Raw genomic sequence first — 26,075 nt, forward strand, 5'->3', positions numbered from 1 at the left:
TTTAAATTCCATGATATTTTAAAAAATTTTCATCTTACAGTGATAGGTTTTTATTCAATCTGGAAAACGTGGTTGTGATTTTTATCATTTTAAAGAGAGGAAAACAAAAGTGGTACAGAATTTCAAAGCAAGATGATGAGAATTAGTGATTTTTATATGGCATATTGCTACTTTCAGAATAGTTGGGCAGATTATAAGATACAGGCATGCAAAATTGATCAAACAGTATAAGCACTGTTCCTTTCAATTAATTAATAGAAATTAATAGTACAATTATCTTAGCTATTTGGTGTGTATATATACATATTTTTCCCTTCCTATTCTCCTTTCCCCCATTCCAGTATGTATTTCCTTTTGAGCAGTTTCTTTCCCCTTCACAGTATCTATTATATTGTTAATTTAAAAAAATTTGTTACACAAGTTGAGCCTTCCTAAGCTGAATATCTAAGATCTAAAATGCTATAAAAATTTGAAATGTTTTGAGCATCAACATGATGCTACAAGTAGAAAATTATGCATCTGATCTCACATGGCAAGTTATAGTCAAAACGCAGACTCAAAATACATAAAATTACCTTCATGCCCACCAGGCATGGTGGTGCACACCTGTAATCCCAGCACTCGTAAGGCTAAGGCAGAAGGATCATCAGAAGTTCCAGGCCAGCCTTTGCTACATAGTATGTTCAAGTCCAGCCTAAACTACATAGCGAGACCTTGTTTCAAAAAAGCAAAGTTCCCTTGACATTGTATTTGTATGGTGTATATGAAACATAAATGAGTTTTATGTTTAGACTGTGTCCCATCCCTAAGGTAGCTATCTCAGATGCAAGTATTGCAAACTCCAAAATACTTCAGGCCCCAAGCTTTTCAGGTAAGGGATGTGCAGCCTGTATTCTGGTAGGGTTTAAGGTGTCAGAAAGATGTTCCTCAGAAGAGTTACTGGCAGGTGTCTCCTGAAGTTGGATCAGTGAGAACCAGAGGTGCAGCCACGAGCTGAACACTTCCTCCCCTGCTTTGCCTGGGGGCTGCTGATGCAGGCTTCACTCAGTTTCACCCTCATTCATGCTGTTTGTGCCTGTGGGTGCAGCCTGATCTCATATGGCAAGTTATAGTCAAAATCAGCCCTTCTCTGCATCTTCTTTCTCCTGTTTTTCCCCAGCAAGAACTTTTTTGTTCAAATTAGTATAGTTTATCTACCTTTCTGGATATTCAGATAAGTTAGGATTGTTTTATTTATGTACATGTTGTTATGACTTAGGGTGTGCTTTTGGATTGTTTTCCCATATTCCTTATGCTACTTTTGATTCTGTATGATAATGTGTCATTAAAATTTGCTGCATCTTCTTGTGATTTTGTGTCTTTGTCCAATAGAAAGAAATACTATCCTGGCTGTCTAAAAATTATGTGAGGAAGGTAGAATTAGTAATTACTTTTACTTTGGAGATCATTTCAAAGGTTTATTTGTAAAGAGCCAAGGATCAGCAATTTTATCTAACTCCAAATCTCAGTTCAGCCTTTGGCTGCATACCACATAATCATCTTTTTTTTTTTTTTTTTTGGAACTGGGGATTGAACTCAGTCCCTTGAGCTTACCTGGGAAGCGCTTATTCCACTGAGCCATCTCCCCAGCTCCCTCATCTTCTAAATCTTTTTCTGAAACACTTTCTTGTTGCTGGAATGTGATACCTGACACCCACAGTGTAATGGAAAAGTTTATTTTGGTTCATGGTTTTTGTTCGTATTTGGCTGGCTCTCAGCAAGCATGGTGGGAGGGTCTGGTGGAGGAGAACTGATCACAGCCCGGTAGCTGGGAAGCAGAAAAAAGAAAGGAGCCATGAGGGAGAACGCAGCTTTCCACTGGCTCACGCCCCTAGTGATCTGCTTCCCTTGACCCAGCCCCACCTCCTTCTGCAGCATCAGGCATACAGGCCCATGGTCCACTTGTCTCCCCAAAGCTCCACCCATAGGCACATATGGCCTTGGGGGACATGTGGATAGACCATCTCAGTTCCTATCCAGTGTTAGATGATGAGCAGATAGTTCCATGACTTTGTCGCTACTTGGATTCTCATTGAGGTTTGAAGAGGTTTGAATTGGGAAGGTTTTGTCCTTAATATTCACTGCTTTCTCTCAAGATACATAAATGCAATACTGGGTTGTGTAGTAGTAAGATACAGCACAGAAATGATTCTGGTAAGACCGGTAATCTTCTAACTACCATCTGGGTGGAAAGCCACTTTAAGATAATGGTTCCTACTTTTCTTCATTCACAGGTTATCTCTGATGTTGAAGAGGATGGCGGAGAGCTGAGCAGAGAGAGCATGTGGGACCTTTCCTGTGAAACTGTGAGAGAGCAGCTTACAAATAGCATCAGGAAACAGTGGAGAATTTTGAAAAGTCATGTAGAAAAGCTTGACAACCAAGGTAACTACCACTGCACTGCCTGTGAAGTGAGTTGTAGCAGTAACCTGTTGGATTTTCACTCATTTGGAAAGTCATGCTGTGGGCTCAGACCTGAAATTTGTAGCTCAGTTAATGGGTTGAGAGCAAGCTTTCCCTTAGTTTTTATCATGAGATTGAAATTTGAATGTAAAAAATATACTTTGTTGTTATAAAAATTATTTCAATGATAAAAGGATATCGTAATATCCATCTGCTATGAATGCAACATATAATTATAGAGAACTGTGATCTTTTACTAAATCTAGAGCTCCAAACATTTATCATGTTGTAAAAAGGTGAATCTTTCCCCATTTCCACATATTTGCATATTGCTAAGTTCCAAATAATTTAAAAATTATTTTTGTAGTAATATTGCCAAGGGGCTGGGGAGATGGCTCAGTGGAATAAGCGCTTCCCTGGCAAGCGCAAGGGGCTGAGTTCAAGCCCCAGTTCCACCAAAAAAAAAAAAGACAAAATAATAATAATATTGCCAAATACCAATAAAGGATGTAAAGTAGAAAATTCATTTACCCATTCCCTGTATATAGCATTTAATAGTTTGGTGCTTGTGGTTTTTAGCTTTTTTCTATTGGTATTTGTGAAATGTTTATTTAATCATAGAAAACTAACATTATTTAGTATACTTATTTTATTCAGTGTGATTTTTTTTCATTTAACATTTTATTAGACATTATTCCCCTATACCTTCATCTGTACTGATAGGTATATCCTTAATATTTTGTATTCTATATTTGTTAAGTAAAATTTGATGTTTTTAAATCAGGAAAATTAAGATTTCTGCTTAGTAAATGAAGTTAATTTAAAGAAAGTTTATTTTATGTTGTTAAAATAATGAACTCATTGCTAGGTTTTTTTCATTTTTGTTTTAGATACAGGGTCTCACTAGGCATTGCAGCCTAGCAGTGATCCTCCTGTCTCAGCCTCCCCAGCACTGGGGTTGTAGGCATGTGCTGCCACATCTGGTTTCAGGGCCAGCACGGCATGTAGTACCAGGGATTGAACTTGAGTCCTTGCACTTGCCAGAAGCCGTTTAGCTTGCTGACCTATCTCCCCAGCCCCTCACTGCTAGGCATCAAGCATTCTGTCCTTTAAATGTCAGTGTTAATTTACATGCGATTTTGCCCATTGTAGGGCCTTGTTAGTAAGCAGCAAGCATGTCTGGATGTGGTGTTTGTTACATGCAGTGTGAGAGAGCAAGGTCTGTAGTCCCACGTTGGCCTCTGAAGCAGTATCAGCAAGAGCATAATTAATGACTTTTTGTAACACTGTTCTGTGAACATGGTCCAATTCCAGACATTGTCTTGAAGACGTGAATTGAGCGTTGGCAGCAGAGCTCTGTGTTTAATGACATCATTTATTCCCAAAACCATATAAATTTATAGTTGCTTTGCTTTTAAAAGTTTTTTTCTGTTAAAAAATGATATTTTATCATAGTTTATGGAAAGAACTACCTCTTAGAAAACCTGTGAGATTCTATGAACATTCTCAGAGCCTTATTTGTAAGTGTATTCCAGTGTAAGGGTGGCTGGAAAATGTCAGCACAGCGGTTTGGCTTAGTTTCAAAGGTGAACTTGGAAGGTTTTAACGATGAAGACGTGATATCACGACAAGACCATGAGCAGGAAACTGAGAAGCTGGAGTTGGAAATTCAGCAATGTAAAGAAATGATTAAAACGCAGCAGCAACTTTTACAGGTAAATGTGAATTCCCTTTTAATGTTCTTTTGCCCTCTGAAAGGCCAGAATTTTTCTAAATCTTAATAGATTTTTATTTTTTACTATCATAAGGTCTCTGTATTTGATGTTTTCCAAAACTACATTTTTTTTTTTTTTTTTAATGTATTTAGTACAAGGTCTACAGGGTATCACTACACAGGTCAGACTTAGAGAGATTCTCCTGTTTTCAACCTCCCAAGTGCTGGGATTATAGGCTTGCGCCACCACACCCAGTCTCACACTGGCCTCGAGGGTGGGGCCAGCATGGCATGCAGGGATTAAATCCCATCCCTGTGTCTGCCTAAACAGGCATTTTAATCTGCTGAGCTATCTGGCCAGCCCTAAGATGTGAAACATGACAAATGATTTTTTTTTCTTTTATCTTTTTCTCTCATTTCTTTCTTTCTTTTTTCTTTTCTTTTCTTTTCTTTTTTTTTTTTTTTTGGTGTGTGTGCTACCAGGGATTAAACTCAGGACTTTGTGCTTGCCAGGCAGCTGCTTATTCCACTGAGCTATATCCCAGGCCCCTAAACTACATTTTCTGCTAGCAAATAAATTGCACACTATTTCTTAAATAGCTCATGCTTCTGAATGGAGTCATAGCCTTTGAGAAAAGGCTCCTCATTTGACTTGGTTGTTCCTCGTCATTGCTGTCCCTGCTACATCGTTTGACCAGCCTTCTCTTGCTTTGATTTTTTTTTTTTTTTTTGGCAGAGCCAGGGATTGAACTCAGGTCTTTGCGCTTGCCAGGGAAGCGCTTATTCCACTGAGCCATCTCCCCATCCCCTCTTTTTGCTTTGATTTTAATGTGGGGAAGTGTCAGAAGCATCACCCGGAACTTACTATATTTTAAAATTAATAGCAGCAGCTTGCTACTGCATGTGATGACGATACCACTTCACTGTTACGAGACTGTTACTTGCTGGAAGAAAAGGAACGCCTTAAGGAAGAGTGGTCCCTTTTTAAAGAGCAAAAGAAGAATTTTGAGAGAGAGAGACGGAGCTTCACAGAAGCGGCGATCCGCCTAGGGCTGGAGGTACTATGCGCAGCGGTGCGGCTGCAAGTCCCGGGGCTTGGGCTTGGGCTTGGCAGGCCTCGCTGGAGTTCTAGCACTGATTGTAGTGGTTTCTTTGCTTTCCAGCTTTTCTCCTGAGTACTTGCTGATTAGCTCATAAATAACCTTAAGTTGAAATCTTAATGAGCTGTTACACAATGGTATCTTCTCCCTGCCCTCCTACCCATTTGGGAACTGCAATTTAAAAAAAAATTCTGATTGGCATTCTGTGTTACGTATTTAGCATAACATCACAGGTCTCTGTTGGACTCCTGTTATTTATTCACTGTCACTAGTATTGATGTAGAAGATGGTATAAGAACATGTATGTTTTTTAAAAATATAAATACAGTAAATAACGTTCTGCTATTTATATCCCTCATTCAGAAATATGTGCTTTAAAAGTAACAGTTTGGATTTATTCATTTCAGTATGTACATGTACACATAACACAAATACACGAATGCTTAGCAATACATAGCCTACATGTCACGTTTCCATTTCAAAAGTTGTAGAAGTAATGACTGAACACATTTTTGATTTTTTTAATAACTCAACCCATAGAAAAAACTACAAAATGAAAACCACCCATCTTCTTTATATACCTGGTTTTGTTTCTCAGAGGGAACCACCATTGGATGCTTGTGTTGGCGCTTCTTTTGGGAAGTACTCTAACGTTTTATCTTTTTTGGTCCATTGTCTGCTGTGAAATATAAGACGTTCTGTTCCCTACAGTCCTTCCTGTCCTGCATTCTTCCACATCTGTTTCTGTATAACATTTTAAATTTATGTTCTCCTGGGTTCTCTCTTTTGTTTGTTTTTACTTAAAACCTGCTCAGTGCTTCTGTTTAAGTTTGTTCAACTTCAGATGGTGTCAGTTAATCCCTACAGTAACTGGCTGGGGAGATAGCTAGGTGATCTAAGCACCTGCCATGCAAGCTCAAGGACTTGAGTTTGATCCCTGGTGCAGATCCCTGGTGCAGCATACCATGCAAGCCCCAAAGCCAGGAGTGGTAGTGCACACCTGTAATCCCAGCAGGAGAGAGGCTGAGACAAGAGGATCACTACAAGTCCAGCTGCTTAGTGAGACCCTGAATCAAAAGCAAACAAACAAATCTCTGCAGTGAGAGATAAATCCTTGTTGTACCTCTTTCTTCTTTATTAGTTTTGTCTTATTCTCATTTTCAATGTTACTGCATTTGTATCCAATCCTCTTTTACAATCCAGGTTTAAGTACTTATGCTAACGGTGAGACTTAAAACTTGAAAACCAGAAAACAATTATGACTGCACTATGATTATATAAATGCTTTTATTCAAAAATAATTGTTTGGAGATGGAAAATATACTGTTATTAAAACTCTGCCACCCAGAAGAGATTATCGTCACCTAGTGAATTCTTTGACTTTCTCCGTAGCTTTCGTTGTGATATCCTGAGTCAGATTTACGGTGGTGCCCTGGTCCGTGCACTTGATTCTCTCCACAATTCTGATCCCAACCAAATTGAATGAGACCCAAATCCGCTTCACTGGTCAGGCTCAATGCTGTCCTTACGGGGAAATTTGAGTCAGTTCTCATCCAGTTTGGTTTTCAGTTAGGATTGGGAGAGAATTGAGTTCGTAAGCCCAGATGCCACTTCAGTGTTACTGTGTGTCTTCCATCTCAGCTTTTCCTCTTTGGAAGATTACTTTCAGTTTCCCACATTATGTACCTTCTTAAGTAACTTTTTCAAAAATAGTACATAAATAATATATATGCTGAATCCTGGAATATCCAAAAATGCTTTCTTATTTGATTGGTTTACATAGCTGTAGAATTTGGCTTTCACCTTTTCTCTTAAGACATTGAATTACTTCATATCTTCTAGTGTTTGGTTTTTGCTGAGAAGCCACATTGTAACATAGTCTGTACATTTTTATTTCTCTCTCTCTCTCTTTTTTTTTTTTTTTTTTTTTTTTTTGGTTTCTTCATGTTCTGGAATGCCTTTAAATACTTGACCTTTGGAGTATTGCTATAGGTTTACTTTGTGTCCAACATTTTTAGTATTTTTTTTTTTAATCTTGTATATCGTCAGACTGGGAGTCAGTTTTGTTACTTGGTCCTTAAGGATTTATTTTTTTATAAAGTTCTAAGTTTAGCATTTTTATTTTACACTCATTAACCTAATATGTTAAAACTTTTTTTTAAAATCTTTTTAGAAGATATTTTACCTTTGGAATTATCTGTTATGCTTGACTAGTTTATTTATCTTGACCTTGTTTTTTTTTTTCTCTTACATTATCAGTTTTTTCAGATGGCTAATGATTCATGATTTTGTATTAATACTTATAATTGTAGTTCTCAATATTGGTTATTTAGTAGCTGACATGGTTTTCCTCCACGGTTGTGAAAGTCGGTTTCAGCTGCTATTTCCCTCAGGGGGCTAAACATTTATGCCAGAATATCTATCCAGAGAAGGAGAGAGGTCAGCCCTGTTTCTGAGCCCCACTGCCCTGTTCCAGAAGATACTCTGGCCAGTTTGTGTTACTCCCAGTCCCCCAGTGCCTTTCCCTGAGAATTCTTCATCCAGACGGGAGTCCTTGGGGAGAGTGGGGACTAGGATGGATGCGTGAGAGACATCAGGGTGAGAGGGAGTTGAGTTTAGGGTTCATCAGCTGTTGAAAAGGGGTGCTAGGACATAGTCTGCCTGTGTCCCTGTGGTGTGGTGTTGGCAGCTCCTAGTACTGGGAGATGACTAGTTGCCAAGTGATATGTTTGATGAGGTCAGCAGTCCTTTTGTTTTTATTTTTGGTGATGATTTTGCAGTGTGTTTTGCTGTGTTCTTTTAGGTTCAAATGTTAATATTCTGTTGCTTTTTGCATTTGAATTAAAAATTAATGTGAAAATAGTTATTTGTTTATTGGGTACATTTGTAAAATTCTTTTTCTAACATAGTTTTGCATAAGTAGAGGTTTTGAAGATTTTAATTAGTTGACATAAATCGTTTTATATAGGTAGCCAAACAGCAGACACAGCCAGCTAAGGAATTCACAGGAAGTTGTGACTCTGTGGGATGTTGAGGTGTTGATCATTGTTTTTTTCATTTGTTTGTGATGGTAGAGAAAGGCATTTGAAGAAGAGCGAGCCAGTTGGTTAAAGCAGCAGTTTTTAAATATGACTACCTTTGACCACCCGAACTCAGAAAATGTGAAACTTTTCAGTGCCTTCTCAGGAAGTGAGTACTTCATACTCTTTAATCTGATCCTGCCTCTGGGTGAAATATATTGTGTGCATGTGTGTGTGTGTGTGATATATATATATATATATATATATATATATATATATATATATATATAACCACCAAGTAGAGTTCTCTTATTGGACCTAAAGATCAATAAGCTTTAATATGTAATTTACTGGAGTCAGAATAGGGGTGACAAGAATACCAACATAGCAAGAGTAACTTTTGTTGTGAAAATGTCAAGTTTTTGCAAATTATCAATCTGGAGATAAAATTTTTAAAAGTAAATCCTCATTAAGGCTTGTAGAACATGTAGCAGAGATAGCAGGTTAATTTATTCTGTCATACTTCACACAGAATTCAAATAAGTCATCCTTGTTTTCACTGTATTTATTACTTTGCCATATATACTGCCTCCTCCCCTCCTTTTTTTTTTTTAAACAGGTTCTGATCAAGACAATCTTCCAGTGCACTCAAAGCAAAGGCAGAAGAAGCCCCCCAGCACGTCTAATGGGTCTCCAGTTTGCACATCTAAAATGACAAAATCTCTGCCTGCTTCACCAACTCTAGACTCTTGCCAGACACGTTCCTGTGTATCGGAACATAGGTATTTGTTCATATTTGGTCTTTATACATATTTCTACAAATTCCTAACGTCGATGCTGCTAAGGAAAAGATGTATCAGTGGTATTTGCAACGGTTTAGCGTTTGGAGAGGGATTTAGTAGACTGATGTATTCATTCTGTGATACTTACTAGGTGTCCAGGAGGACCTCATGCTAGGTGCTGGGTGTACAGCAGTGTGGCAAGGTAGACATGGTCCCTGTTCTGAGCCAGATTGTGTGTCTTGTGTGTCTTTTGGTTTCACGTTTAAAATATACTCTTATTTGTTGGCATCACTGTTTTAAGTACTTTGTGTTAAATGTAAAGATGTTCTGTGCAGTTTTTGTAAGACATAGATGCAGGTTTTTCTGGCATGCCTGTTTTATGGGCCTTGAAGGCAAAGAACTGAGAAGGGCCTATTCATCTTGAGTGATGAAGATCTGTCGCCCTTGGGGACAGTAAGGTTTAAATGAGGTTGCTGCCTACCCCCTGGAAGCCCACAAGTTGGTATTAGTACTTGCATTTTGGTATTTTCCTCTTTCAAATTTTTAAATCATTTTCTAAGCTACAATAACAATACTATCTCTGATCCTGTTCCAAGATGAGCTTTGAACTAAGCAGAGCAAACAGCATTGCTAGAGGGGTGGAGAACAGGAAAACGGCAGGCGTGAAGTTGGAAGTGCGATGGTGATCTTAACTCAAGTAGGACACAGTGCCTCAGGCTGCTGGTGCTTGGGCAAGTGTGTGGACAGCAAGCGGAAGCCAGCTGCGGCGCATTTGGCCTGTGCTCATGAGAAACTGGTGTGGAGCTCCGTGTGGAAGAGGCCCGCTGGCCTTTGGGCCAAGAAAAGCTAAGTAGCTGGATTTTAAAACAGTATTTAGCTTTTAAAGGGAGGATGAGGTTTGTAATCTACAGACTTTGAAAAGATTGGGCGATTAGGACTCTAAACATTAGGGAGCAAAAAAGAGCCGGGTGAGAGGACTCCAGGTAAGCTTGGGTCCCTGAGCTGGGAAGCACGCGGTACGTGAGCAGAGACCGGGTAGTTAGTGCGCAGGACTGAGAGGTGTGAGAGACGGATGGTAAGGCAGAAAGGTGACAGAGGCGCAGCTGTGGAGGAAAAAACATGATGCGCCACCGCGTGCTCACCCGGGCCAGCGAGGATTAACATGGGAGCAGTGTTCTTCCTCCATAACGCCACTCTGCTGTTGTGCAACACTCACATTTGGAATTTCACTTCATAAAACATTTTCGTCTTGGTTACTTTGTTTTGTTTGCTGTACTGGGGATCAAACCCAAGGCCTTTGCACTGACCTACAGTTCATCCCCCCTCCCTTTTTATTTTGAAAGTGGGTCTTGCTGTGTCACTAAGTTCTAAGTTCTGCAGTCGAAACTCAAACTTGTTATCCTCCTGCCTCAGCTTCCCAGAGTGCTTGGTGTTACAGGCATGTGCACTGCTGTCTGTATTTGTACATTAGGTATTGTTTTAGAGGCAGTGGGCCAGTATTAAAATTGTTAAAAGAGGGAAAAAGAAAATAATTTTAGTAAAGCATGCTGTTTTCTTATGTGAAAAAAAGATTTTAGGAATCAGTTATATAAGCCAGGAGATTCAGTTAGGGAAACGTTTTAAATGTTTACTTTTTTACATAAGTATTTATAGTTTGAAATATTTGACATAAATATTCCTTGATGGCATTGTATTTTATAATAAGGATAAAAGTCCAACATTTAGTACCTATATGACAGGGTATTATGAGCTAAGTGTGAGTTAAATATGTAATAACTTAAACGGTCCTATTGTAAACGTTCAGTGATAGCAAAACTAAACATAAATATGTGTGTATGTGTGTGTGTTTTTGTTTTTTGTTGTTGTTGTTGTTGTTGTTTTTTGGTCGGTTCAGCCCACCCTAATGGCAGGGCTGGCTGTGGCATGTGGTGCTAAGGATCGAACATCAGGCTTTCGACTGCTGAGCTATCTTGCTCGCCCTTGTATTTGTCTTTGAAGCAGGGTTTTACTATGCAATTTAGGCTGGCCTTGAGTTCCCTTTGTAGCCCTGGCTGGCCTTCAATTGGCAGTGATCCTCCTTCCTCCTGCCTCAGCCTCCTGAGTGCTGGGATTGTAGGCGTGCACCACCACGCCTGGCTCACAAATGTTATTAAAATGCTTTTCTGGTTCTTCTAATCATACCAGTGGCATAGAAATAGATTCACAGAGTTTAAAGGAACTCGGTCTCTGTTAAGCTATTCTAGTCTCTGAAAATATAACAAACAGAAAAGAATTAAAAGCAGTGCAGCTTGGTTGGTTAATTCTAGATTATTTTGTAAAGTTGGGTCTCTTGTACCTGAAACACTTTGGCTTCAGTTGATAATAAAATTGCAGCAAGATAAAGGAGTATTTGTAGCTGAAGTCTTTGTAGGAGTATTTGAAGGAGTATTTGTAGCCTCATTTCTGCCTCACTCTAGATCAGAATTTTATATAAAGGCTGTTTTGTGTTCCAGTTGGGGTGACTGGTGTACTAAGTCCCTTAAGGGACTAGGTTGATCATTGATGTCACCAGAGACACCTCAGAGGTGTAGGGATTCTGAGCTGAGGTCTGAGTGTTCTTTCTTTCTTCTTTAAGTGCCATATTGGTAAACAAATGTAAATAAAAATTTCAAGGTACTGGTTTCAATTTTAGAATTAAAAGTTACATAATATTTTCTAGCTTTCCCATATTATAAGGTCAAGTGAGTTAACAAAAGTTTCAAACAATGTATGTTTAGAAAAGGTCTTGTGAAAAAACTTACAAGAGAGACTCAGGTGAAAATTTAATCATTGTTTCTGCTCCATAGATCTTAAAGTAGTCATTTGACTCGGTTTCTTTTCTGAGACTGGTTGAACTTTTATCTGGCTTCAGTTTCTGTTTTCTTAACATCCTGTAGACACTTGTTAAGTGTCTTGAGTATCAGGTGTGAGAGAGAGCACTCAGCAATGATGGACAAGTATAGAGGGAACCCATAGGAGAATAGAAAATAGAAAGGAGACCTGTGGAACGTAGCTGTGAAGACCCACGCATGTGTCTCCCTTAAGGTTCACCTGGGCAGCATGCTTCTGAGTAGACGAGAGGGATACAGATAATAAGCAGACCAGTAGAAAAATAGGTGGTGGGCAGAGAGAAGTGATCGGTGAAACCACTTTGGAATTCTTTAACATTCTTGGTCAGTGTAGCTTCAGAACTTCCCTTCACACAAGCCTGGGAACAGCAAGACTTGTAAATGTCAGACTTTGAAGTGTAGTACGTGAGAGAAGGTGGGGGTAATTATTAAGCTCTGCCTTTCTTTTCCCTACAGTTCAGTCAGTGTGCTGACTGTAACTCCTGAAGAAATGAAACCCGATCAGGTTGGAAGAGAATGTACCAGTCAGACGTGGAGCGTGGTGTCCAGGCCTGGGGCGCAGCCAGGCTGCTCAGTGGATGCTCTTTGACCTACATAAATCGTCACGTAGAGAAAGATGACTTATAGTTGATGTGTGGATGAGAACTCTTTTTCACTAACATATTCATCAGATTTGTTTCATCTGAGTTGAAACAGGGTGTGTCATAAAGTGAGTCATCTCTGATAATTCAAGAATGTTCTGAGTCGTTTGTTTGGACTTCCCTGTCTTCCCCAAAGAGCTGAAATGCTAAATCTATTTAAAAGAGTATAAAAGCTTTGGATGTGTATTTTTAGTAACAGAAGCATCTGGCTCTGTGAATAAAGGAATGTATAGATGTCTGGATAGAAACAGAAGCACTAGAATGAGTTTCCTCTTTATAGGTATTAAAAATAGCACTTTTAGGAAACTGATTATTGTAAATGTTTAATTTTTGTCCCAAATATAGTTGGCATTGGAAGTTTAGCCTTTACTTGAATGTATACTGTAGATTTTTAACAAAGCAAGTTCTATATTTATTATGTTTAGTGTGATTTTGGAATTACCTCTTTCATATGTTTTAAATAAAGTAAAATTTATGTATGTTTTGTATATAAATATACATGATTATGTTAAGAAGCTTTAAGACTTAAAAGATTCGCACAACCATAAATATAGTATTTTGTGCTGATAGAATGTTCCTAGTGATATTCTGTTTAAAGATATGTTAGGATCATGACTATATTATATTTAAGTTTTTTAAAATCCATCCGGGCAATAACTATTCAGAGTTATCCCGCGAAGCCACGTTCTTTAGAAAATCAGCATACTAACATTACATTTTTGAGACTTTCTACAGCATTAGATTTTTATTTTATATATGTAGGATATTATAATTTGTAAAAGGACTATTGATTATAGAGTAATAGGGACAGGACAACTAAAGTACCTTTGAATAGCAATTTAAGGAGATTGGTTTAAGATACTCAGATAATAAAAAATATAGAAAACATTGGGATAGAGATAATTCCCTTATCAGATGAGTACTAGTACAGTAATATCTGTACTAGCTAGGGCTTTGTATCATTGCCAATAATTTTTTAGTATTTTTTCAATGAAATATTTACCATTACTATTAAATATGATAATGTAAAAATAGAAGATTTTATAATCCAAATATACTCGGGACAATCTTGTATCATTTCATTTTCAGAACAGTCTTAGGCGCTTTTGCTCTGTAATGTGTGTCACTGCATGTTTGCTCATGAAAAGTATGTTATTGATAGTAGTAATGCTAAAAAATTGTAGGTCAAGCTCTTCCCCCTAGATTTTCATCAAAAAAGCTTTTAAGTGCCTAGCGCTGCTTGTCTCTGTACATAGAAAACTACACAGACCCAGTCCTTGCTAGGTAGAATAGTTTGGCTCCATCTGCCTTCTCCTTTCCCATTAGTTCAATCACTTAGAGACACTCACCCTGTTTGTGGCTGGTCTGTTTAGCCTCTCCCCCAGGCCTAGTTCTCATCTGCTTATTGTATGTGACTCTTAGGAGCTGTGTAGCAGTAGCCATTTTTCTAAGGTTGATCGGCTATCACTAGAGTATCGTAGGAGACCGGAGTGAATGTACTCCTAACGTAACTGCATCTGTAGTCTCAAAGAGCTGGCTCTGGAATGATAGTCACTCTCTACCTTCAGCTTAATGCATGGTCGTGTCTTTAAAATATTAAAAATGTTAATGAATTTTCAGAGTACCATATTCCAGATGAAATCTACCTGGAATATAATTATTCTTTTGCTATTTAGCAATGACGTGGTTGAAGAAAGGCAATCAGAAATTTTGAAGAGTTGCTGATAGATTTGTCAGGACTTCTCCTAGGGGTTTACTTTATCAGAAGTAAACATGCTGGGTTTTCATACAGATCTCTTAAGTTAGAATACTGCAGTCCATGAGGATAGATTTCTAGAAAGCTGTGTTTTTTTGTTGTGTTTCCATTTTAAACTGGGTTAAATTCTCATGTTAAAAATGCCCTTGAGCCTTTAAAATCTCAGATGTGAAAAAAACAGTAAAATGAAAACTCCAGATTGATTGTGCCTTTGGTATTTGCATAGATCTGCTAGAAGTTTTAATCCTAAATATATTCTAGTGGTACAGTGATCCCTAATCTCCTAAACTTACCAGAATGTTGGAATGGTTTCCTTACTGGAAAACTCTTGAATCTACACACAAACTCCCAAGATTTTCCCTTGCTTTTCTGTGGAATTTCTGTGAACTAGTAACACAGCTGTGCTCCAGTCTTAGCATTCAGCCTCAGTAATGTCGCCATCAGCGTAAAGCCCTGATAATCTTCGGTGTTTTCTTATCAGCGTAAGAATCTGAGATGTTTTGTGCTTCGTTTGTTTTTACATGACACATCCATTTTGAATTATCAAAGCAAAAGTGTCAAAATTTGAGGTAAAATTTTCCTACTTTCAAATGTTTACATCTGCAATTTACAGTCTGGGAAATTACTAGAGGAATTGGTGACGCAAAAATATCCTGACTAAAATATAAGTGGTAAATATCTTGTCGGAGAAGCAATATACTAAGGGATGAGTGTCTCAGACAGTGCACAGCAAATTGCTTGCCTCATGGTATAATTGGAATGTTTGGAAAGAATTGTCGGTCCACTGTGACTACGTGCTTTTTGTAGGAAAAGATTCTGTGGTGCGTGATGAGAAGGAGGAACCCTGAGGTCCAGTCGTGGCCTTCCCCTTGGGGCGTCGTCTTGAAAGCCCGTACCCCCGGGAGGGCTCGGTTTCTGCGGTGTGCATGCCTGGAGTGCTGCGGGGTGACAAGACTTTCTGTGATTGCCCTGTTGTAAAAATCTTTAGTCTCCTTCCTGATGTACACTGTGTTCTTATTGCTAAAGTGGATTTAAAGTAAGCTTGGATTATGGAACTCAAGTAAATATGCTTTTCACTATGTTTGTCCTTACGGTTTTTCCATCTGTTCATGAACATTTACAAAGCTCCTCCCAAATGTCAGGGCAAATGGCTTCTTTGTGATCACTGGGGAAAAGATGACAGGTGCCCTCCTTGCCCTTGAAAATTGCTGAGTGGAGTGGAAGACCAGCCATAGACCCAAACTGAAGTAAACAGGGTCGCTGCTGTCCACACGGGAAGTCTGTGCAGACGTCGTGGGCCAGCACTTCTGTCCCGGGGCCTGCTGGCTGTCTCACAGCAGTGCCCGTAGGCTTTCTGCTGCCGGGTAGTGCTAGTGCCCGTGGGAGGTATGTGTAGTAGTGTTTGCCTTGCTTGGCGTTATGTTTTCTAAATTGCTGACCTGCAAGGCAGTATAGGATTTTCTTCCCCAGTATAAACATGTATTATCATCCAATAGAAAAACTATTTGGAAAGTCTTGGGCTATGCAGATAAGAATAATATGGGCTTCCTACTTTTCTAAATAGTGTATGTGTTTTTCCTCCACCATCCTGGGTGTAAAGTAAGAGTGGAATGGACTATATTGGTTAAATTTTTTATTTAAACACTTGAATTTGGTTGAAGTTAAAAAAAAATAATGATTTTGACAGAGATCTAGCAGTACTGTAATGCCTATGATGCGTGAAGGACACCCTCAATATTCATAGTTCAGAAATGTCTGTGCTAAGTGTCATGCTTAGCACGTGCTGAGTGCTACACTGTGTGATACTGATGAAGATTGTGTTAGAATCCTGAAACTTTCTTAAGATGCTAGGTACTTTTTCTAACCCCTTTTTACTGAGGTCATGCCACAATTAACAAACGTTACCATGGTATAGGTTATTATGAAAGCTTAAATCTCGCTGGACATAGTGACACCTGCGATCCCAGCACTTTTACGAGGGTGAGGCAGGAAGATCACAGTTCAAGTTCAGCCTTGGCAACTTAGTGACTTAATAATACCTTGTGTCAAAAATTGGAAAAGGACTGTGGGTCTGGCATTGTGCTCAAGCACCACTGTCAAGAGAGTCCCGGTCTTCAGCTGTGTCATCCGGAGCACATGCCTTGAGTTGCCAAATCAGAAGGAGAGGAATGTGAATACTGTGGAGTAATTTTAAGGTGCACACCTGAAAGAGATGCCTTCCACTTAGCCTAGCGGCAAGTAAGACTTGGGCAGGGGAGGCTACACGCCTCGGTGAGCTCTGGCAGGCTGTTGTGTCATCGATGGCAACGGATTTATTACTGATCTTTAAAGCTTCAAATGTTCCTGAGCTTTGTCAGGAATGTATTTTAAGTCTCTTGTTAACCTTCTCTGACCTTTTTTCCTAAAAGGAAGTTTCAAAATGTCTAAATGGTAGTTTTACCCATTTATTACAATATCCTTCAGTGTGCATTTCCAACTCGCAGCTTGGGAGGTTTCAGTCATAATTGCCTGGCTCCAAGGCAGGGTGGAATGGCAAGGAATGATTGATAGCGGGCAGAAGGTAGGAAGAGGGGGCCAGGGTGATGGCTCAGTAGAATAAGCGCTTCCCTGGCAAGTGCAAGGGCCTGAGTTCAATCCCCGGTTCCAGAAGAAAAAAAAAGAAGGTAGGAAGGCAGCAAGCGACAGCGACAGCTCTCTTTCTGCCCTTTATATTCTGTCCACTCACACCTAGCACTATGTCAAACCAGTCAGTGGACTAATGTCATCGCACGCCCTTAATCCCAACATCACACTAGAGATCTAAGCACTTCTGCAAAAGCCCCACCTATGACAGCATGAAACTTTGGGGGGCATCTAGGTACAAGCCGCAGGCTTCCAGCATAAACGTGTACATGCACGTCTAACCCAGGCAGTTCTCAGTCCTCTAGAAGTACAGTGCTCTTCTGAAATACCAGGTTTGAATTAGTCTGTTGTCTGGAAAAGTGACTATTTGATTCACATTTCTGTAATTTTATTTCTTTTCAACTAAGAAGTACTAAATAATATTGACGGGCCGGCCAGATAGCTCAGCGGACTAAAGTACCTGCCTTAGGAAGGCAGGGACCAGGTTCAATCCCTGGCCTGCTGTGCTGGTGCTGGCCCCACCCTGCCCCCAGGGCATGCTGAGACAGGGACTGAGACTGGGTGTGGTGGCACATACCTGTAATCCCAGCGCTTGGGAGGCTGAAAACAGGAGGATCACTGTGAGTCTGATCTGTGTAGTGAGACCCTATAAACCCTCTACTAAATACATTTTAAAAAATAAAAGAATAAAATAATACTGATGATCTCTATGAATTAGTTGATCCCAATAAAATCAAACTTCTGAAAAATTTTCAAATTCTATTGCTAATGCTAAATAAAGAGAAATCCAACAACTAGCCACGTACTCTTCACTTTATTCTCAAATAAACTACTGAGATCTTTTTTTAAGTGGAAAATGTTTAACCGGAATATGAAAAACAATCTTTGCCTTTATTTCTGTAGCACGACTTGCCCATTTTTATCCAGGGCAAAGACCTGGATACACAAAACAAATCATAAATGATTCTCATTTAAATGAGTAACTTAAGAAACAGATGGCAAATCTCCCAGGTCCACTGCCTTGGCACTAGGGGCCAGAAAGCACAATGTACCCTAACACTGTGGGTACACCTAATCTGTGGGGTGATGTGCAGAAATCTAAGCGAAGACATTCCTCTCGCCTCAAGAATCCTTCACGTTGGACCTGGTAACTTCATGTTTTACAGACCTAAAGTTCTGCCTAACGAGTCTGCTTACAACAGCTATAAATCGTTGAGCAAAATGTGGTGGTAAAGGAGGAACTTCATGATTGGAGTTCTTACTATGGATATAAATGAAGGAATGATCCCCCTGCATGTGGCACAAGACCTTCTCCAAGTAGGCAGAACTATGATTTGAGATTTAATTGTTGAGTCCTAAATCCCTCCCCACAAGAAAACTACTTTTAATGCATGCTTTAGGTATAGTTCCAGAGGTACAGTCAAGCTGTGGTCTATCTGAATACACAGTTCTCCTTTAAACCTTGTTTTATAAATGCAGTGCAAAACAAATTGTGATAGAGGGAACAATTGAAGCAGAATGCAGAATTTTCCCGTGTACATGCCCTTCTGTGAGAAGCAGTCGGCAAATGCAAAAAGCTGAACCAAGCTCAGTAACACAGAGCACACACATCTTGGAAGTGCCTGGCCCCTCAATTCGCCACATGTGTCAAACTTGCACACCCCTATTTCCCTTCAGACTTCAGGCACTGCTCTTCCACTGGGTCACAAGCTGCAGCCCCTCCACACCTGCGTCCACACACTTGATCATTTCCAAAGTGAAGTGTATGTATTGTGCTTTTCACCATTTAACCTGTCTAAAATACTGCAGTTTTTATTAGGATCCTTTTTCTGTTTTGTTTAATGAGTCACTAATGAAATTTTCAGCATTGTGCCTCCACCTCATTTTCCCCAGATGCCCATGGCTTTATTGTAGAATTTTGCATGTTGTGACTTTTAGGAACATACTTACCATACTGTATTAAAGTGGAGCTGATGTGAAAGAGCAGCTTTTTGATTCCTCACTGGGCCTGCTGTTCAACCTACTTCCTCAACCAACATATCTATAATCCAGTCAAACTACCATAGCAAGAGAATCTGACCTGTCTGTCTAAAAATGCATTCCTTCCCAGCTGTGCCATACTGTGCCATCCAAGTCTTATTAAGCAAATTCTTTCCTTCTGCCGACTACACAATTGCCCTGTATCATTTCACAGATGAGCAAACTGCTGCAAACTTGCCTGGTGCTACACTGCCAGTGTGTGGTGGAGCTGACATTTGAACACCAAGAATTGTATTAAAATTATGGTCTATTTAATCTGATTAACTTATACCAATTTAACTTACATAAGCTTTCTCTGTTTCTTTTTTACTGGACAGTTGGGCCTAGGGCCTTGCTCCAGCATTTAGCACAGCCTGCTCCGTGATTCTTGTGAACTATAGTCACCTATGTGCTCTCCAGATTGAATTTCCTGACTTAGTAAGTGTTGATTGAATGCTTTTTAGGATTGCTGTGCCAGATGCTGGGGCTCTAACATGGAAGGCGACATGGATGTTGTCCTCAGAAACTAACAGTCCCCTACTGGTAACAAGTACACAGGCAACTTAAGGCATCTGGTTAAGTGTCTGCTGAAGGTGTTAGAGTACTTTGAGAGCAGAGAAGGAACAGCATCGTAGACTGAGGAGTGGGGCTCAGAGAGGACATTGTTAAATGTTGGAGAGTGGGCGTTCCAAGGAGAGGGACAGAATATTCCAGGTCAGAGGTGAAACCATGTGGTCTTTAAGGGAACTAAACACTGAGGACGCAGGAGACCAGTGGGAGAGGCAGGCGGCCACCTGCCTCAAAGGATATGAAAGATTCTGAGTTTATCCTGAAAGCTTGCTGGTGCTATTGAATAATTCAAGCACAAATGTGTCATAAGAAAATCCTTCCCATTCCTGGCCATAATACGGAAAGCAATCCTCCACTGGGGCATTCACTACAAATGCCTTAATTGTGAATACATCTTGCCAGCACTTACTGTAATCCTAAATTCTCCGTGGAAGCAGTATGGAGAATTTCTGGAAAGAAAGCAAAATGGAGAAGAGACCAATCTAAATGTGAGTGAGAGGAGAGCAGATTACAAGTAGGATTGCTGGATACTGGGGTTGAGGGAAATGGTGCAGGATGGTTCCTAGCTCAGGCAGTGGGAGATGATAGGGTTTAAGGCAGAACAGCCTTAAGGATTGTTCAGCAAGTAGTCCGCCAAGCAGACCTGCATCTCCCATCAAAGAAACATCTGTCTTTGGCCCTGGCCCGTGGGCTCCTGGGAAATAACCTCGGATCCTTGCTTGGCACACTCGCCTGCTGGGAGCACTTTTGTATGCCTCAGGCCTTGGGTCATGCTCTTCCTTTACACCGAGGTAGGTTTATCATGACTTACGGTGAATGCCTCTTGCTACCTGTGGGGTTCTAGTCTGAGTGGCTGATGTCAGTCACCTAGATAGGCTCTGCATACCTTCCTGCATACTGACCCCTAATAAAAACCCCCATCAGCAAGGCCTGGGAGAACTGCTGTCACAATGCTTCACATGTGTTGTCACATTATTGTGATTTTACTGGCAGAGGACCCCTGCAAGACTTTCTTTGCTGACTGTAACTTGTGTCCTGCTGCTGTGACAGTATATAGGCAAGAACACAACAGTTCTCTGAGTTTTAAGAGTCCATCAAGTGAACCATGGTTAAGGATAGCTTGAGGACCTCAGTTACAGGGTCATCAGCCAATCTGGATATGCTGAATTTAGGGTCTCTGAGACATCCAAATTGATGTGTCTGTCAGGGAAATGGATCTGAGAGGTTGGAGCTCAAAAGAGTGATCCAGGCTAGATAGGTCTGAGGTAATGCACCAAAGCTGTGGGATACATGAGGTCACAGAGGAGTGCCGACAAGAGACTTGGCGGCCCCAGCCTCTATTATGGGCAGATGGGGAAGCAAAGACTTTCTCTGAAGGGAAGAGTCAGAATTGACTTGTAAGAATCTATCAGAAGCTATCCTTAGGAAGAGAATTTCAAGAAATCACGTATGGTACAGAGGCACCAAATAAGATGAATGTAGAAAAAACGAAACACCGTTTTCTGGGTTCCTGAAGAAAGCACAGAGACTGCCAGCCGGCAGCACCATGATTTGGAAACCACATGCTGACAGGTATGCAAAGCAGCCGTCATACCTAGAAGTCTCTACTGGTGACCAGAGTCCATAGCTGGTTTTCACATTTTGGTCTGTAGTGGATAGTGATTGTTTTGGCTATTTTTCATTGCAGAGACAAAGTATCCGACACCCATAAGTTAGAGGAAGGGTTTATTTTGGTTTGAAGTTTGTAGAAGTTTTAGTGTGCAGTCGGCTGGCTCCGAAGCAGGGCAGCATAACAGAGGGGCATCACAGAGGAGAAACCGTCTAGGCTGGCAGGGCAGGAGGCAGCGGAGCAGCAGCATCATGCCCCCCACTTCCCTTTTATTCCATTTAGGCTGCAAGTTTATTCCTTGGTGCCAACCGCACCCAAGGTGGGCTTTTCCATTATCCACATCCAGAACTATGCTAAACTAGTCAGTAGACTAAATTATCATGGCCCCTTAATCCATATTCATGCACCTGAAATCCACCACCTCTGAAAAGCCCCAACTGTGAGCAAACCTAGAACAAGCAATACCAGTGATGATGGTCATGTGTGACCCATCATATTAATTACTCAGCAGTTTGAATGTATTATCTCCTAGTTACGCTGGTCTGCAAAGGATTTCTGTGTGAAATACAATATAAATTGGGTCTCCAAATATAGATTTCTTTGTGTCTTTTTTAAAAAGTTGGAAAATGTTTACAGCTAAAATAAAAAATAGATTTCACTTATCTGAATATTAAAAACTCAGCAAACTCTAGATTTATAGAAACAGTATGTACCTATATATTGATTCTGATCTAGGAATCTCATCTGACACATGTATTTCATCAGAATGCTAGAGCAAAATTGTCATTGAAATGAATATTATTCTAGAAAATTCCAGATAGTTCTAGAAAATTTGCTCCCGGGTATAAAGCGCATGTCAGCTCCAGATCCGCAGGAGCGCTGTACCAGCCCCCAAACCGGGTTTTGAGCGCCTGTAATCCTGGCTCTGGGGAGGCTGAGACAGCAAGATCACTACCAGTCTAAGCTGTATAGCAAGACCCTGTACCAAATAAATAAGAGATTTTTAAAAAATTAAGAGAGAAGCATTAATCATTTCTCATGAGAGAAAATTTACTTTGGGCTGTGAGTTTACTTTGGGAAGAATTTGTACTTTGGGCAGCTTCTGGGTTTGTATCGAACTACTGTGTCCTTGTTTCAGAAATGGTTCCCGCGGCAAGAGGGAAACCTGGAGAGCAAACACTGTCCCAGACACACGGCTCCAGGCACACGCCCCAGTGACTGGCTGTCCCCAGGCCAGACCTGGCTGCTGCCAGCATTGTCACTTGCTTACACCCAGCATTCTCAGCCTATGGGAGTTTCCATATAACCACATTTAGAAAGGTAAAATTAAACAGGTGACATTAGTTTTGAATATAATATTAACATTTCAAACCACAACTCATATAAAATTAACACCTCCCCTCCCCCTTTTAAATTTATACCAAGTATCTGAAATCCAGGGTATTACTTATACTTACAGCATACCTCAGTTCAGACCGGATGCCTTCCAAGTGCTCAACAGCCACGTGAGGCTGGTGCAGTGGACAGGGTGGTCCTATTGAGATAGGGAAAATACATTTTTAAAGGGAAGCATTCTGGGCTGGGGAGATAGCTCAGCAGTCTAAGCGCCTGTCTGGCAAGCACAAGGAACTGGGTTCACTCCCTGGCACTGCATGCACATTGACTCCAGAACAACAGGAGCACTGAGCTGGCCCCAAGACCGGCTTGGCACGCCTGTAATCCCAGCACTGGGGAGGCAGGATCACTATCAGTCTGAGCTGTATAGCAAGACCCTGTACCAAATAAATAAATACAAGATTTGAAAAAAAAAGGAATCATTCTATATCTTCCAAGTAGAGTCAATTGATTTTCTGGCATTGCATAGAGATATATTTTGTCATTTAATTCTACTTTCTCTTTTCTGGTGAAGCACTCAGCATATAGTTCGATTTGTGATGAAGAGAGAAACAGAAATATAAGCACATTATTCTTAAGAAAATTGGTTTGATAAAACAGTCACTAAAATAATGACCACGTGAGGTGTGATATGTCCTAAAATGTACAAACAAAGAGCATGAAGGACTCTTTCAAGGCAAAGCGGAGCTGCGCGCGCCTCCTAGTCCAGTGTCGTTAGCTTCATCAACCATCTACTACTCTCCATGCACCTGATGCTGTTGTGCATTTTCCTTCCCTGAGAGCTCACGGTACCCTTTTGTGCTGCTGAGGAATAAATTACCACACATTGGAGGCTGACGACACACATTTATTATGTCACAATTCCTGTGTGTCAGCAGCCCAAATACAGTGTAGTTGAGCCCACTGCTGGGGGGGGGGGGTGTCTCACAAGTTTGCATAAATGTTTGCTAATCACTTAATTTTTCTATTGGAGAATAGTGGTTTTCTAGCATTGGGGAGTATCTTTGCCCATTTGTGTATGTATTTGCCTAGGATAAATTGGAATTGTTAAATCATGAGTTAAATGGATTTTTAAGGCTTTGTTACATTGCCAAAGGATCGCTAAAACAGTGTCATCAATTCACACTCCCACTAGCACCGGATGAGAGAGCTTATTTGACATTTTTTTTTTTTTTTTTTTTTTTTTTTTTTTTTTTTTTTTTTTTGCGGAACCAGGGATTGAACTCAGACCCTTGTGCTTGCTAGGAAAGCGCTTATTCCACTGAGCCATCTCCCCGGCCCCCTTATTTGACATTTTTAATATTGTTACTACATTTGCTAATTTTATAAATAAAAGCTTACATTGTAATTTTAGTTTGAATTCTTCAATAAACATTAGCATATAATAAAGGTGATTGTTCCTGCTTAGAAAAATTTGAGTCCTGGTCCTCAGCTCAAAAAGTTATGATAAAATATCCCCACTATAATATCAATACTAATACAATAAAATATTACCACTACTAAGCCATCACACTAACATTTAACCAGAGAAATCGGGATCTCAGCTTCAATTTCTCCTGAGCACTCACAGAACCGACAGTGGTTAAGTCTATGAAAATGAGGGGAGCTTACCAGTGGCACCAAGGCTCAGTAACAAATAACTATGCCGTGATTACAAAATAAATTTAAATACATTTCATTCTTTCTCTGGGTACCTTTTCCTCCACACCTATTTGTCACCACCACTTATGACACATCTTAGTAGATTATACTTAAAATTATACTTAATTAGTGTTTTCTCGATATTTTTGAAAGTACTTTCACATGTAACTTTCATGTCAACCAGTCATATGTTTTAGTTCTTCACTTACCTCAAATTTGTCTTTGGCCCTTTGAATAGCTGTTACTTATTTCAAGTTGTTGTAGGGTGGTCTACTGTGAGTGCATGCTGGTTTAATCTTTCCTAACTATCAGTAATACGGGCTGACTTATCAAGACCCAAAGCAAAACATCAAAATCACTTGCCCTTTTTTGTTTGTTTTTAATATAGTGATTGATGCTTTTCCCAATGTCCCCAGTTCTTTCAGCAATTGTTCTTGCCAAAAAAAAAAAAAACTTATCTTCTTAAAGTCATTTCCTTAGGACACATTGCTTCAGCTACAACATTTAATACATTTAATTAACTCACAATTATACATCTAACAGGTAGCAAATAGTTTTTATTTGGCTAACAAATGAAAACTAGAGGCTGGCTAAATAGCTCAGCAGATTAAAGCACCTGCAAGCAGGCGCAGGGGCAGGGGGTTAGATCCCCAGGCCTGCTGTGCCAGCCCCATCTCCAGGGTGTGCTGAGAAGACAATGGAGACTGGGCGTGGTTGCATGCAGCTATCATCTCAGCTCTTGGGAGGCTGTAGACAGGCAGATCACTATGAGTCTGATCTAGAAGTGAAACCCTGAACACCCTGTACACCCTTCCCTAAAAAATACAAAAAATCAAAACAAAACAAATGAAAAATAGTTTTGTCTGAGCCTTGTTTTCATTTTTAATTTTTGTGAAAAAAAAATGCCATGATAAGATACTTCACTTTAATTTTTTAAATGTTTCTGGCCTTTGCATTCTTGTGACTTGGAAGTACTGTCATGAAATTCTTAGTCTTACAATGTCACCATACATAGTATTTCAACTAAGTTATAGTGTCATTTCATAATGAAACAATGCTTAAATATCCAGTTGACAGCAAAATAATCCACATTCCATTATTCCATAAGCACACTCTATTCAATATCCCTTTTTTCTCTCTTTTTTTGTCATGATGAGTACACACAGGCAATAAAAATACTTTTTAGATGTCGATGAATGGTGAAACTTGTGGCACTTGACACATCATTGTGTTAAAGTTTTGTTAGTAGTGTACTGCATGCAACAACTGAGCAGCATTGCCAAGTCATCACCGCACGCACGCTCTGTACAACTACCCAGTCTCTCATTTTAGCGTGAAGGCACAGAGAGTGCATAAAATTGTGCAGTGATTGTATAGTGGTTGATTGATTGTGTCACCTTGAGCTTAAAAGCTTGGCTAAATCAGCTCAGCAATTCTATACCCTAGGGTGTACAGGACCTGCCCTAGGGTGGCTGTTAGCACCCTAGGGTGTACAGGACTCGCCATAGGGCAGATCATCACCTGGATGGTGTAAAAGGGAAGTAAGGAAGGATGGACTGGTTTCTGTTCTTTGAAGCAGCTCCAGTCTTCACCCTCAGCTTGGACATCATATCCTGGCTTCTTGCGCAGACTCTATGACTTCTACTTGGATCTTTCAACCTTCTGGCAAAGATTTTTCAGCTTTCTGTCACAAGCCCATCACTCACCCTCCTGATACAGACTTGCACAGATCACTGCACTGAGCTCCAGACCTTGCACTGGAACCTTCAGTCCCAGTGTGCAGGCACCCTCTGCATGCATCCTCATCCGACTCTGTGGCTGACCATTGTAAGCCAGTCTTGTAGTTTCTTCTACATCTGTATATCTTGTGTTATATCTGTTTCTCTAGTAACACTCT

General features: G+C 40.1%; 1 protein-coding gene across 5 annotated transcripts in view; it reads left to right on the forward strand.

The window, feature by feature from the left end:
• Positions 1 to 15,554, forward strand: part of Ssx2ip (SSX family member 2 interacting protein) — a 39,764-nt gene extending 24,210 nt beyond the window's left edge. The window contains exons 8-14 of one of the 5 annotated variants that reach the window (XR_002817632.1): positions 2,274 to 2,424; positions 4,021 to 4,157; positions 5,041 to 5,214; positions 8,331 to 8,445; positions 8,896 to 9,058; positions 12,382 to 12,634; positions 15,130 to 15,547. Coding sequence is in view for 4 of the 5 variants with exons in the window: in XM_023699049.1 (XP_023554817.1) it covers positions 2,274 to 2,424; positions 4,021 to 4,157; positions 5,041 to 5,214; positions 8,331 to 8,445; positions 8,896 to 9,058; positions 12,382 to 12,514 (873 nt within the window). In the remaining variant the exon portion in view is untranslated. Of the gene's footprint in view, positions 1 to 2,273; positions 2,425 to 4,020; positions 4,158 to 5,040; positions 5,215 to 8,330; positions 8,446 to 8,895; positions 9,059 to 12,381 lie in introns of all 5 variants that reach the window. The other 4 variants (XM_012516508.2, XM_023699049.1, XM_023699050.1 and 1 more) reach the window with 4 other exon arrangements.
• Positions 15,555 to 26,075: the final 10,521 nt, after the last annotated feature.

Source organism: Octodon degus, unplaced genomic scaffold, assembly GCF_000260255.1.
Source record: "Octodon degus isolate 3935 unplaced genomic scaffold, OctDeg1.0 scaffold00109, whole genome shotgun sequence".
Taxonomy (NCBI): domain Eukaryota; kingdom Metazoa; phylum Chordata; class Mammalia; order Rodentia; family Octodontidae; genus Octodon; species Octodon degus.